Source organism: Salmo trutta, chromosome 22 (assembly GCF_901001165.1).
Source record: "Salmo trutta chromosome 22, fSalTru1.1, whole genome shotgun sequence".
NCBI classification, from domain to species: domain Eukaryota; kingdom Metazoa; phylum Chordata; class Actinopteri; order Salmoniformes; family Salmonidae; genus Salmo; species Salmo trutta.
In genome coordinates, this window is record NC_042978.1 from 15132765 (window position 1) to 15147111 (window position 14347).

At 41.0% G+C, this 14347-nt stretch overlaps 2 protein-coding genes across 7 annotated transcripts in view; both read right to left on the reverse strand.

Moving 5' to 3' along the window:
* Positions 1–100: 100 nt before the first annotated feature.
* On the reverse strand, positions 101–4631 carry LOC115158189 (interaptin). Of its 2 annotated transcripts, XM_029706826.1 has the most exons (10): positions 3924–4631; positions 3746–3836; positions 3528–3625; positions 3279–3440; positions 2032–3154; positions 1805–1913; positions 1384–1696; positions 967–1145; positions 676–791; positions 101–285 (listed from the first exon to the last, which is right to left on the reverse strand). In XM_029706826.1, the coding sequence occupies exons 1-10, from the start codon at positions 3984–3986 to the stop codon at positions 242–244; spliced, it is 2298 nt and encodes a 765-aa protein (XP_029562686.1). In that variant the 5' UTR covers positions 3987–4631; the 3' UTR covers positions 101–241. The 2 variants fall into 2 exon arrangements, with proteins under 2 accessions (XP_029562686.1, XP_029562687.1); XM_029706827.1 differs by lacking the exon at positions 3924–4631 and having other exon boundaries at positions 3528–3603; positions 3746–3762.
* Positions 4632–6542: 1911 nt separating this feature from the next.
* pip5k1ca (phosphatidylinositol-4-phosphate 5-kinase, type I, gamma a) overlaps positions 6543–14347 on the reverse strand; it is an 85592-nt gene continuing 77787 nt past the window's right edge. For 4 of the 5 annotated variants that reach the window (XM_029706830.1, XM_029706829.1, XM_029706833.1 and 1 more), the window contains 2 exons: positions 11624–11716; positions 6543–9682 (listed from right to left, as the gene is read on the reverse strand). In XM_029706830.1, the coding sequence (XP_029562690.1) occupies positions 9677–9682; positions 11624–11716 (99 nt within the window). In that variant the 3' untranslated portion in view covers positions 6543–9676. The remainder of the gene's footprint in view (positions 9683–11623; positions 11717–14347) is intronic. The other variant, XM_029706831.1, reaches the window with a different exon arrangement.

Genomic DNA, 14347 nt, shown 5'->3' on the forward strand with positions numbered 1-14347 from the left:
TGAGCAATCATTTTTTCCACAATAACAGTATTTCAGTTCATACATGAATTTGATGGCTTAGGAATGTGATCTTATTATTGAAAATAAAAGACAACAAAAATGGACTAGAACCAATTATTTATTTGCCATGAATTCATTCAGATTATTTTAACAATTCTCAAATTGTCTGGTATTTTAAAATGATGGGGTTTCCCTCAGTTGTAAAGTAATTCAATGGTCCAAAAGAGTCTCGCTGCTGGTGCTATGATGTCCGGAGTAAACCCTTGATATTCCTCTGGAATTCAACTAAGACAAAACAAATTCATGCTGCATTCATAACTTACAATTCAGCGAAAAGTTCAATTCATAGTCTAAAATTATTAACCAAATAATTTGGTGGAACAAATGCCAGAACAAGGGCAAACATTGGCCTACTTCTGTCATAATGAAGGCCTCTAAGCTTTTGTTGTGTAAACGAAAGCAAAACAATGGGATATCAGGCCATATAATTAGTAAAATATGCCTTTCTGTAATTCAATGGTCTCTTAATTTTGTGAATCCTTTTTTCCTATCAAAAAGTTCCATTGTTATGACTGACCTGGAATTGACGACGGGGTGGAGCCCGTCTACGAAGAGGTCAATGGATGTATGTCATCTACATATTCTCTGTGATAGCTTAACGTGATTACTTTTTACCTGACTGGAGGTTCTTCAGTCTTTTTTGGATTGTTAGTAAATGCTGCATGCCTTCAGAATCATTCAACCCACGGAGGGAGCTAGACCCAAGCCTCTTCCCCTGGCCTAAATTTAGCCTGTGAAGAAAAGATGACTGAACAATACATACAGATCTGTAATGGCACTCAATAATGTAAAAGCATAAAACCCCAGAACCTTCTATCCACTCTCCCAGGAGACAGCAAATTGAGCATGAATAGAAAAGATCTGGGCTAAACTATGAAATCTATGCAGAGATGTGGATTAGATTACCCATAGGGATATGGAGAAGCAGGCCTCGTAGAGAGGTTCCTCTGGGGAATCGTCACAGCAGAAGGGGAACGGATAGAGGGTGATGCTCCACTTTTCCATGCTCCTGCTCTATATTGGTACCTTTCATCCCCTCCTTCTTCCAGCAGCTGGTAACTCTGCAGAGAATCTAAACTGTCCACCTGCAGAAAAAAAAGGTACATAAAGCCAACAACTTCGTCAAATTGCAATACTGATGCAGAAATTCTAAGTATTCTGTGGATTGTGAAACCTCAGCTGTGCTTCTTCATTAAATTATGCTACTAAGGTAATGTAACAAGTATAGTAGCAATACATTGAAAGTGATTCTTTAGTCTGAGAAACCGTGCCGTGAGCAAAATATACCAATGTGTATCGATTGTCCATTATTTACAGTCTCACCAGTTTTTCTGCCCTTTTCTCCCGTTCCTTGCTCTCATCTAACACCTGCACCCAATCTTGCCTCCCCGGGTCATCTCTCCCAGCCTCCTTCTCCAGGACGGAGTGCAGGCTGGTTCTCAGGTGGAAGAACTCCTCTTTCAGGCCACCCTTGCGGGGGGCTAAGTGCTGCGGTCCCTTCTCCTTGCCACAGACCTGGCTGCACCTCTGCAGGTCTGCCTGTAGGTGGCGCTGTACATCCGCCAGGTCCTTCTGACGCATCCTCAGGCTATTCAGAGCAAACCCCTTCTCTTCAGTTTGAGTTCTCAGCTTCTTCCTGTCAGAGTGGAGAAAGGGGACATAAGGGAGTGAGTAATGTCCAACCATTGGCTAGGGTGACTATTTGTATCAATAAAGGAAAGTCTGTGTGTGTGCTGGTGTTTACCTGAGAATCTTGATAGTGTCTTGCAGCTCTTTCTCATATCCAATGGATCTTTCAAGGTCCTTGCTTGCCTTTGACTGCTCCTCCAGCAATTTAGTGTTCAAGGCAGCAACTAACAGAACCAATATAAAATCAGGTTTACACAGTTAAAGGGAAACATCTGATATAATCTTAAACATTATTTTGGTGGATTTTCACATTGACGAAGCAAAATTATCAATTTCACTCACTCTGGCTGTGCAGCTCCTGCTCTCTTGAAGACAATTTCTTTGCAGCTCTGTTCAGTTTCTCTTGAAGCTGCCCCACCTCCTTCACATGCCCAGACTCAGTCCTGTTCACTGCATCCTGCAGAATCTCCACCTTCTCCCTGGCACTCTGAAGACCCACCTGCAGGTCCTGCACTGTGCGGTGGTGCTCCACCTCGGTGACCCTGAGAGTCTGCATCAAACTCTTGATCCTCTCCTCCAGCTCCTCTTTGCATTTCTCCAGAGACTGCTGCTGGGCCTTGGTTGCCCTGATCCAGCTCTCACTGACCCCCAGGGCCTCCTGTAAGGACTGGTTCTTCTTCTCTGAAGATCTGAGAGCTTCCTTCAGGGCTTTGGCTTTCTCATCTGTAGTCTTGAGCCAATGTTGTGTCGACTGGAGCTTTTCCTCTGAGGAGTTGAGGTTCTGCTGCAGGGACTGGGCTCTCTCATCCAAGGCCCAATGGTCATGTTGGAGGGATAAGACCTTCTCCTCTGAAGACTTCAGGCTCTGCTGCAGGAGAGAGACCTTTTCCTCAGAAGAGCCGAGGGTCTGCTGCAGAGACTTGACCCTCTCCTCAGACTTCCAGTTATTGTGCTGAAGGAAGTCAACCTTTTTCTCTGAAGCACTAAGGTTCTGGCTAAGGCACTGGTTGTTCTTCTCAAAGGAAGCCAGGTTATGTTGCAGAGTCTGGTTCCTCTCTTGGGAGTCCCCAAGGATTTGCTGCAGGCTTTGGCCTCTCTTCTCAGACTCGTCCAGGTCCTGCTGAAGGGACTGGAGCCTATTGTCAGAGAACTGGAGGGTTTTCTGCAGACTCTGAGTCCTTTCATTGGAGCCCATGAGATTGTGCTGCAAGGACAGGACCTGTCCTTCAAACTCCTTGAGTTTCTGCTCCATGGAGTTTACCTTGCCCTCAGACAGTCTGAGGTTCTGCTGGAGTGTGAGCTTGGAGCTCTTATTCTCTTGTTCAGCAGAGTGAAGGGAAAGGTGCAGGCTCTTCATCACAGTCTCATGTCGAGACTTTGCATCTCTGAGCTCCATTTTCAGGGCATCGTTCTCAGAGAGTAGGAATGTTCGGTCGGACGAGATCAGGTAACTCTGCACGTCATCCTTCAGTCAAACAAAGCACAGAGGTTACATGCATGATGGTCATATATGACATGGAAATGATCCTATAGCCTCACATCAAAAACACAGTCCTAAATCAAGAGGGAAAAACGTCCAGAGTACCTACCGAGTTTTTGGTAAAGGCTAATTTCAAAAGGAGCTCTTGGAGGGAGGGGATGTATAAGAGAATGCGTCTGTCCTGCTGGTCTTTCCTGTGACAGCCATCCTCCAATGCTGATGACTTAATCACCAATTTACATGCATCTGAACGAATTTGATCCAAAATAGGCTGAGAACACAAAACATTACTGGATACTAAAGAAAACCATTAGAAAAAAGAAGTCAAACAGTAATTTGCTACTATGCATCATCATACCTTCATGTGGGCTTGGACCATAGCCTCTACTTCTTTGTATGACATTTTGGACCGGTCTATTTCATCATGAAGCTGTCTTATTAGAACATAATGGGATTCTAGTAAATAAAAAGAGTGAATTAGCCTACAACTTTAACATTAGATTTTTTCAATATTTGTTATATGAATTTGTAGAATTGTATCCAAAAGGCCCAAATCCAATACAATGTTAGTTTTACCACTGGGTTGATTTCCCTCATCACTAAGAACTCCATATGCTGGACTTGAGCATCTACTATTGCTTGCATTTGACATTTTGTCTCCAAGACCCTGGAACAAACCAGATAGTTACTAAGTAAGACACATAAAATAAACATATTTGCTAATGAACAAAGTTTTGATGAGAGGACAACAAACCTTGCAAGACAGGTCCTCAAATGTGTGGAGAGTGTTAGTGAAGTCTCCGTTGTCCATCATCATGCCAAAAATGGGTGAATAACCTTATAGCTTGATTAAAATAGGACACTTCCAATTGTCATTGTTAGACAAATTATGCGCTAGCTAGATTACATTAGCCACATTTTTACAAAATAAAAGAGTTCCAAAATGCGCTAGTGATAAAATATCACTACTTTTCAAAATGTATGTTGTTCTCCAAGGAAACCTGACGTATGATTCTATAATTCCATTCGACCATTCCCGCCCTCCGAATGTAGCGGTATGGAAACGTAGAATGGCTGACGCGACACCCACGTGGTTACACAGCGCCCTGGGGTCTGTTGCTAAACGTTTTGCAACAGAAACAGTTTCTATTGAACAAATTCAGGCACATCGCTCCCCGTATGATTCCGTTTAATCCGCTTACTTCCGTTTGGTTCTATGTGTACAGTGCGTTCGGAAAGTATTCAGGCTCCTTCACTTTTTCCATATTTTGTTACGTTACGCAGACCCGGGCATTTCTAGTCCTCCAGGGCCTGATTGGTGTCAGACTTTTCCCCCATCCCTAGCAAACACAGCTGATTTAAACTAATTGCATTCTAAACTGAAGATCATTAGCTGGGACTGGTGCACGGTTATGGCCTTATTCTAAAATGAATTAAATAATTGTTTTACGTCATCAATATACACACAATACCCCATAATGAAAAAGTAAAAACAGGTTTTTAGAAAATGTTGCAAATGTGTTAAAGATTTGTTTTAAATACCTTATTTACTTAAGTATTCAGACCCTTTGCTATGAGACTTGAAATTGAGCTCATGTGCATCCTGTTTCCATCGATCATTCTTGAGATGTTTTTACAACTTGGAGTCCACCTGTGGTAAATGTAATTGATTGGACATGATTTGTCTATATAAGGTCCCACAGTTGACTGCATGTCAGATCAAAAACCAAGCCATGAAGTCAAAGGAATTGTCTGTAGAGCTCCGAGACAGGATCGTGTCGACGGACAGATCTGGGGAAGGATACCAAAAAATGTCTGCAACATTGAAGGTCCCCAAGAACACAGTGGCCTCCATCATTCTTAAATGGAAGAAGTTTGGAACCACCAAGACTCATCCTAGAGCTGGCCACCCGGGGGAGAAGGGCCTTAGTCAGGGAGGTGACCAAGAACCCGATGGTCACTCTGACAGAGCTCTAAAGTTCCTCTGTGGAAATGGTTGTCCTTCTGGAAAGTTGTCCCATCTCTGCAGCACTCCACCAATCAGGCATTTATGGTAAAGTGTCCAGACAGAAGACACTCCTCAGTAAAAGGCACATGACAGCCCGCTTGGAGTTTGCCAAAAGGCATCTAAAGGACTCTCAGACCATGAGAAACAAGGTTCTCTGGTCTGATGAAACCAAGATTAACTCTTTGGCCTGGATGCCAAGCATCACGTCTGGAGGAAACCAGGCACATCTCATCACCTGGCCAATGCCATCCCTACGTTGAAGCATGGTGGTGGTAGCATCATGCTGTGGGGATGTTTTTCAGCTGCAGGGACTGGGAGACTAGTCAGGATCGAGGGAAAGATTAACGGAGCAAAGTACAGAGATCCTTGATGAAAACCTGCTCCAGAGCGCTCAGGACCTCAGACTGGGGCGAAGGTTCACCGTTCAACAGGACAACGACCCTAACTAGGAATGGCTTCAGGACAAGTCTCTGAATGTCGTTGAGTGTCCCAACCAGAGCCCGGACTTGAACCCAATCTAACATCTCTGGAGAGGCCTGAAAATACCAGTGCAGTGACAATCCCCATCCAACCTGACAGAGCTTGAGAGGATCTGCAGAGAAGAATGGAAGAAACTCCCCAAAAACCGGTGTGCCAAGCTTGTAGCGTCATACCCAAGAAGACTCGGCTGTAATCGCTGCCAAAGGTGCTTCAACAAATTACTGAGTAAAGGCTCTGCATACTTATTTTAATGTGATATTTCAGTTTCATTTTTTATACATTTGCAAAAATGTATATAGCCAAGTTATCATTAGTCATTGTGTATTTATTCCTTGTTATTATTTCTCTTTCTCTCTGCATTGTTGGAAAGGGCCCATAAGTAAGCATTTCACTGTTAATCTAGTCCTGTTTACGAAGCATGTGACAAATACAATTTGATTTAAACGGAAAACTGTTTACGTTGCAAGGGGTAGGCCTAATGAATACCCCCTGGCGTTAGCAAGACTAATGCCAAGTTCAAAACAACTGGGAACTCGGAAGAAAACAAGCTCCAACTGGGAAAAACCTTTTGAACAGTCTTCCAACTCGAAATTCAAAGTCGGAAACTCAGGCATCTTTCTAGAGCTCCAACTTCCTGACCTGAAGATCACTGACATTATGATTTGACCTCGTTTCTTTTCCGAGTTCCCAGTTATCTTGTGCCGCGTTCACATGCTAGGCGGAACTAGGAAACGTAGACATTTTTCGACTTGCTAACTGGTTGAACGGGGCACATGTATAACTACAACCGATTAACAAGTTGGAAATTTACTAGTAGCACGTGAATGCGGCATTTAAAGCACCATATTGAAAACACGTCACCGACAGAAAGACAGAATTTATGTTGGCATTCATTTTGGAACTTTATTTTTTTCCCCCCACCTTTTGATTGACATAAATTAAGAGAAGGTTGTACAATTGAATTTCATCCCTGCTCTTTGACAGTTGAATTCGGTTGACAATACATTTTAATGTCACTTCACTCTGATATAGCTCAATGTTTTAATGAGAGGGCTCTTTCACAGGGAATATTTTCTCTATGTAAAACATTCAAGCAAAATACTAACAAAAAGACAAAAACAATCAAAACAAAGATCATGTAGCCACAATATGAGAGACACTCTTTTCACGGCACTTTGATACAGCTACACCCGGAAGTGATTTTCGTAGCAGGTTAGGAGAGCATTTTCCAAAGCCCTAACCCTTAATAACGTTAGCCTAATTCTCCCAACCTGCTATGTTAATTCTCCTAACCCGCTTCGAAAGTCACTTCCGGTCGTAGCTGTATCAATATTTGGGCAGGTAACAGTGCAAACAGCTTTTGAGAGCATGCATGACATTTTGTTAGAACAGGGAAATTATGGACCAATGTCAAAATATTTCCTAAGGACCTCATATTTGACATAATAAAAAACATGATTGATTGCATAACACATTTGAACATTTTCCCTCTGTTGTATTGTATTGTGTTATAGCAGTACTACTTTTCAAAAAGCTGTAAAATGTAAACAACAGTCCAGTAAGTATGATCTCCATTTGTGGGCCACGCCCACCATAATAAATTAGCTCAGATGACAACTGACTGGTAGACTCAAACATTTCTGTTTTGATGAGGACCAATCATAGTAGTGTCATGAAACATTTTCTTTATACCTTCCTCATTCACCAGTGTTGCTTCAGATAAGATGGCATAAATCAAAAGAAAGATATTCTTGGGTAGCGTGCCTTGAACATCATGTTGCTATTCTCACCAGTTGAAAATATTGAATTCTATACTAGGCTGGTCAATATGCTTCTCTTAAAATGCATCTTCTGTGAGCCTTCTTGCAGAATAGGGGGAAAAGGCCACACAAAAATCAAGCACTGCACAATTATGTTTTTCACAGCATGCGCTGAACAGTAGCACAAGAGAGACACATGGAGGGAATTTCCTTGCTTGCAAACATCAGCAATATAGACATGGAAGTCAACAGACAACTTTGGAAGCATGAACAAATACACTATATCATAGACATAGAACTGCTTTATTTTGTATTCATTCTCATCGTAAGAGTCCAAACACACACAGACATACAGCCATCTATTTATCCTCATGTATAAATAGATGAATATACACAGATATACATAAATACATATTTCTGATATGTATATTAATTTTTAAACCATGCTATGTCTCTGTAAAGGAGGGCACACTGTGATTTGAAAACATGTACACTAAACTGGTACAGTAAAACTGACAACTCTTCAGTAACGGATATCATACAAAAAAAAAACAGCTGTGATTTATAAACCATAAATCGAGCTGCATCGTGTCAACACCTTGAAGAACACGGTACAGTAAATCATGTGTAGCTCTTAATCATTTTCTGCCAGCAGCAAAAAATGTAATCAAATAAAAATAATATTCTCCAATTCAAATGGAAAATATATTTATATATTCTTTATATATGTATTTATAATTGTATATACACATTTTCTGGCTCACAATTACAGTATTGAAAACAAATGACTTAAATAATAAATACAACAGCACTACTATGAGAAAAACATCGACATGATACGTTTTAATTTCTCAATTAGGCAATTAAAACTAACTAAGACTGCACCTGTACTGTACAACACACTGCTGCTACGGTCTCTTGATGACATGGACAACAGCAACTGATTACAACTGGCCACTGCACATTATGATAGAATGATCAGTATTTTGCAAGTTTTGACATTGACACCTTCCGTCACGCACAGACATACAAAACACACCAACTAACTTAAACAGCCAAGTGTGAAACAGAAAAAGAATAAAAACATATTGAAACACAACTTAAACCTTAAAACATGGAATTCGCATAAAGACTATAACAGATGATTGTGATGAAGACCTCACTTTCACATCTGATGATGGTTGATACATAAAAGTGCTGTCTAAGAGCAGCCTGAAATCCCTCTCGGATGAACTATTACTAAATAACAGAAGTATTAATTAATTCTGGACATATGTGATACTGTGAGTTTTTTGGCCTAAGTAATCAAATCCATTAGCCTAAATCCCCTCCAGCAGAGCTAACATTCAGAGTCAAGGTTTGACTGCTGAAATATTGGTATTTCATGACATTACGACAGCTCAATTAATCATTATGCTTAGAAAATGATTTGTTTGCATTCCTCTGAAAGTTGGCCGGTTCTGGAAGACATTGTAATGATGTAGGATTTTGAAATGATTGACAATACCCAGCCTTATTTAGTGTTGCAATGATCTGGTTTTGAGGCTAGAAGCCTGTAGCAATACTGTGATAGAAATGACAAAATAAACAACAAATAAACAAACCTGTAAAATAATACAGTAGGCTTATCAGATTTACCAAATCATGTTTTCTGAAACACATTCTATAAATAATTTTTAATCTATTGGAAATAAAGTGTTCCCTCTCAAATGGTAAAGTACCACTTCGATAGCGACGTTAAGATTGCTGCTAGAGCTACATTTGAAGCACACAACATAACTAAATATATTCACAGTACTAAAAAATGTCTGAAAAAACTGCACAAATAAAAAAGATTTATTAAAAAAAACGAAATAATAAACTAAGAAAAATCACAATATAAATGAACATGATATCAATTAAATACATGTGACCATTTGACTGTATCGACATTTGGGAATGTGAGAGGAGTAGCAGAGTTGCCCCAATGCCCATGTTATTATGGGGCATGCTAGATGTATAGCCTAGCAATTTGAGTTCCGGCTTTTCTTCTGCTATGGCAATTTGGGGTTGGGGTGGGTTGAAAGGAGGGGAATCGATCATACAGTACCATCACCACTGTGACTACGGGACGTCGAGGGGGTTTCCTCACAGTATTTAGTCTGTTTTGTTTTTTATCCATGGTTTAAAATACAGGTCTGGATTGGAACGCTTCCGCTGCCTGCCAATCAGAGGCCCGGGGATCAGTCTGATGGCTCCTCTCTCCACAGAATCATCCTCTCAGCTCTACGGAGGAGTGTTTATGGTTGGTGGAAGGAGAGAGAGAGAGGGAGAAAAAAAAGAGAGAAATAGAAGTTGTAAATCTTTGGCACATAATCCTGTCGAGTGTAAAATAAAATCTATTCTTCCCCCACAGCACGATATAACTGAGGTATAACTCTTATCAAAGCACATCTATTGATCAAAGGTATATCAATAATTTAAAAGGAAAGTCAGAGGACATAGTGAAAATAAGAGGGTAGAAAAATGTTGTATTTTCCTCTCAAATGAACATCCCCTCAACACAACTAAATAATGCATTTTTCCATGACATTTGTATTCATCTATGCATAGACAAACCCCAGGAGACAATCTACTTCCACTAGGCACTGTAATGCCATGTCCCACGGCTCTGATTCCACTTATTCCTCTGGCAGCTCCTGTCCCTGGGGGACGTGGAAGTGATGATTCTCTGTGTGTGTGTCTTCTCTATGGAGAATAATGGGACCGGGGAGGAGTGATTGTTCAATCCACTTCCTCCTTGCCACATACGAGTGCAGTGGGCTTTGACCAGGGGTTAGCCAGCCTGCTACATCTCTGAGTTTCTACAACTACTGCAGCTTAGGACTGTTAAAATACCCTGGACAAAAAAAGCTCAGAGGGCGTAATAGGGTCATTTCATCTTCCCTACAAGATGAGTAGAATGGCCTTTAGTAACACTTTATTTGGATAGTTTCAAGTAGATGTTCAGTAGCTGTTCTATTACTGTCAACAACATTTCAACTAACTGTCCACTAACCCTAGCCATAACCTTAACCATTATCCTAACCCTAAACTTAACCTTAATCCTATACGTAACCTTTACCCTTATTTTAAACCTAGGCTAACAATAACCCTAACTTTAGCATGCAGTTGCTTATTAACAGACAGTTTGTTGATAGTATAACCATCTGTAGATCATCTATATGGGACTATCCAAATAAAAATGTGACCTGGACTTTAATCATGACATTTGTCAATGAATTCATATATGTTTCTTTAAGAAACAAATGAGTGATTGCTCATCCATCTCCACCCAACCCTTGCCATAAACTAGAAGTTGCGTAATGGGATATGCCTGCTTAACTTTCCAAAGCCGTAATAGTAGCTTTAGTAATAAGAGTTTAATTTATAATTTATCTAAAATCTCAATTACAGAACATTCATGAGATTTGGCACTGAAAATACCCAGTGAAATAGAAGTCATCAGTAATATAACGGAGTTTGTACCAAGGGATCAATTATGGTGTCTCATAACACAGTCGTTTCTGATCATTTGTGCAGAGTGGCTGAAAGAAGATCATCTGAAAGCAATACTGTCATATTATATGGATTCATGGACAAAGAAAACAGTTATTGGGTTTCATAGAGGAACTGTACAAATCAAATCAATTTATTACCATACTTGCCACCATTCATCTGACCAACTGCTTTGTGCTGTACGTGTCAAAGCGATTATATGTTGGTCAGTTGTTTCAGAAAAAACAAATGACATTGACAACTGTAGCTGTGTGGGTTTGGGATCTGGCAATGGTGATACATGAGCCAGGAGGAGGTAGGTTGCAAAATTCGGCTTACTTTCCCAAAAATCCCTGGTTCTCCAGAAATCCTGGTAGGGAGGAGCTGGATTTCTTGCTTATTCCCTCCTGATTCCGGGAATCTTCCAATCGGGATTTCGGGAAAACCTGGGACTTTTGGAAAAGCTACTGGAATTTTGCAACCCTAGCGGAGGAGACATGTACCAAGTTGCCAAACCACATGCAGCCAGACAGATCCAGGGTTGTGAAGAAACTGAACAGCATGCTGGGTGTTGCATGGTGAAAGGAGGGGGAACCAAATGGTCATAACTGGCACGGCCATACTGAGTGGGCATGACAGTCAGGCCGGCCAATACACACTGGTACTGGAGGTGTAATTCATACTACTTACTGTCTCGCTCTCCTCCCCTTCCCCATCCGGCAAGGTCTGAGACTCACTGCCGTAGTGCAGAGGGGAGTACACCCAGGTCTTGTCCTCAGGGGGCTGCACAAATGACACAGCAGAGGGCCCCAGAAAGAGGGGGCCATTGGATGCAGCACAGAGAGAAGCAGAGGCAGGCAAGAGAGATAGACAGGACAGGAAAACATAAGACAGGCAGGAAAATAAAATTAGAAATGCAAAAGGAGGAAATGCCATTACAGAAAGTGTGATCTTGGAATATAGATTAGCCTAACCGTAGAAATGTGAAAATGAAACACTAGCAGTGAAATCCTATTGGAATACAGCCTAGAACAGGGGTCTCAAATCTTTTCTAGCACGACAGCTAAATAAATAAATAAATAAATAGTCATTCTTTTCTTTTACTCTGCAACTCTTCACAGGTCCTTGGTGTACAATATATATATTTTCTGTCAATATACCTGGTAAAATAATGCTTAATAAACAACTAAGTGGGACCCATAAAATTATATTTAGTATTATCCTAAATTATATTTTCTCAGTACATTTTTTCCAGGTTTGGGATTATTTTTTATTAGTTTTACAATTATTCATAGAGAAACATTGAAAATGTATGCTCTGAGTCCATGTCAATACTTAAAGGCCCAATGTAGATGTTTTTTTTAATCATTTCTGGGAAACAATTAAGTACCTTACTGTAATTGATTTCCATTAAAATTGGCAAAAATAGCTTTTTAATTATATATATTTTTTTATCTCAAGCAAGAATTTTGCTAGGACTGTCTGGGAGTGGTCTGAGTGGAGGGGGGGCGGACTAGGTTTGGAACTCTATTAACCAGTTTACCGCATGGTGATGTCACCATAGAAAGCCGATGTTTGCGCCCATGCAGACCTGCTGATTGGAAAGTCCAGTGTAGATTGTATTTTCAACCAGCAACTATGAGGAAATAACACTGATACAAGTTTAATCAGATGTTGTACAATATGATATAAAACACAGGCAAAACTACATTTTGACTGCACTGGGCCTTTAAATCACATCAGAAGACAATTTTTTCAGTCTGATTTTTGAGAGTAATCCACCTTTAATTGCACATCTAGCAAGAGAGGCATTTGTAGGTCTAGGATGTTTCTGCTGTGGCCTACTGCTGCAGCACATGTCATGGCAGAGTTTGCAAAACCATCGCCACCCAATTGATACAAATAATCATGATATAGTTCTGTCAGGTAATACTACTTTGCAGTTAAAAAAAAAAATATATATTAAATGTTAAGTCTTTCTTCTGTCTACCCATAAGACAGTTATCATTAGCGTCGCTAACTGGCTGCATTCAGAGTGATAGACAAACGCAGGCACCAAACAGACAGACGGGAAATTGATTGGCAGATATTGTGTTATGTTTGTGTTTTTAAGCCAATAGTGACTAACCAAGGGTGGGATAATGTCAATGTGGCTTTGATTGGATAGTAGCCGGGAGCTTTATGTTTATGACAGTATGCGATGGAACACAGAATAGATTGGCGAGCTACTCATAAGTGGGCTGTGAGCTTGCGATCTACATGTTGGGAGACCCCTGGCCTAGAGGTAGACTACATGTACTAACATCAACATTGCATTCAAAAGAATGTTAGTTCTTTCCTGCTATCACTTTCAAAACCCTTCATTTGTAATGCTGGCTGGGAGGCCTATGCATGTGACTAAGAATTGCTTTCTATGACTATGCTATTTAAAAAAAGCCAAGGTGAAGTGGACAAGAAAAATTATGAATCTGCAGTATGTATCAGCCAGAAAACAGGGTGGGAATGGGTGGTTAGCGGTGGGTGGAAAGCGAGCGTGCCAGCACTGCCAACAGCCAAAAGGACATATTCTCCAAAAGCATCTTCCCCCCTTTCTTTCTTATTATGTGCATTAAGTATTTAGCCTTGTCAGAGCCTCAGCGCTGCTCAGTCTCTGAGGCAGTGACCGTGGCCCCGCACGGTACTTTCCCTTTCAGAAAGAGCAGCAGCTGCCACACACTGCCTGTGATGACGTAGTTGGAAGCGGCACTGAGGTTTGACGTCACATACACACTTGTCGCTCACACACGCTCATACACACACCATATGCACACACACGCCACACTCACAGCGCAAGAGCTAACACACCATCCACAGGGAGACCCCTCAGGTGGAGAGAGAAAGTGAGAGAGGTGGGAATATAGGGAGTGAACGAGAGACAGATGGCCTCAAATGAGAAGCCAGAGCCCCCTCCTGTCACTCATCCGCCTCCTCCCTTCTTTCCCCATCTCCCCCCCTCTCTCTATACAGCCGGCCATGATTTCATTCAACATGAACAGGAACAGACGCCAAGGGGAGGAGGTATATAAATAATATTAACAAAGACATGAAGGCAGAACAAAAAAAAGACCATGACCCCTTTAGTTACGAGAGGAAACACATGACATGATGAAATAAGAAAGGTCTAGAACAATACGTAGAGCATATAATGTGTCATGCCCTCTTACAAATCAAGTATCCCTTGAGAAAAGGAATATCAGTCCATAATGGATCTTGTCTAATTTTCACTGACATCTTTGGAAAACATTGAGAAGATCAACTGAGGAATCACTACAGTTACAGCACTAAGACTCAAAGTAAGCAGACTGGGGGACTAAGCTACAACAACTCCAGTCACAGCTATAGGCCATTGATGTTTGTATAAAAAGGTGCAACTAA

Bases quoted from the DNA above. Each gene is read 5' to 3' on its own strand.
- LOC115158189 (XM_029706826.1), bottom strand. From the start codon at position 3,986: ATGATGATGGACAACGGAGACTTCACTAACACTCTCCACACATTTGAG. The intron at 1,697-1,804 runs GTAAACACCAGC...CCACTCTGACAG, and splicing joins GACACTATCAAGATTCTCAG to GAAGAAGCTGAGAACTCAAA. The intron at 286-675 runs GTAAAAAGTAAT...GTTTTGTCTTAG, and splicing joins ACTGAAGAACCTCCAGTCAG to TTGAATTCCAGAGGAATATC.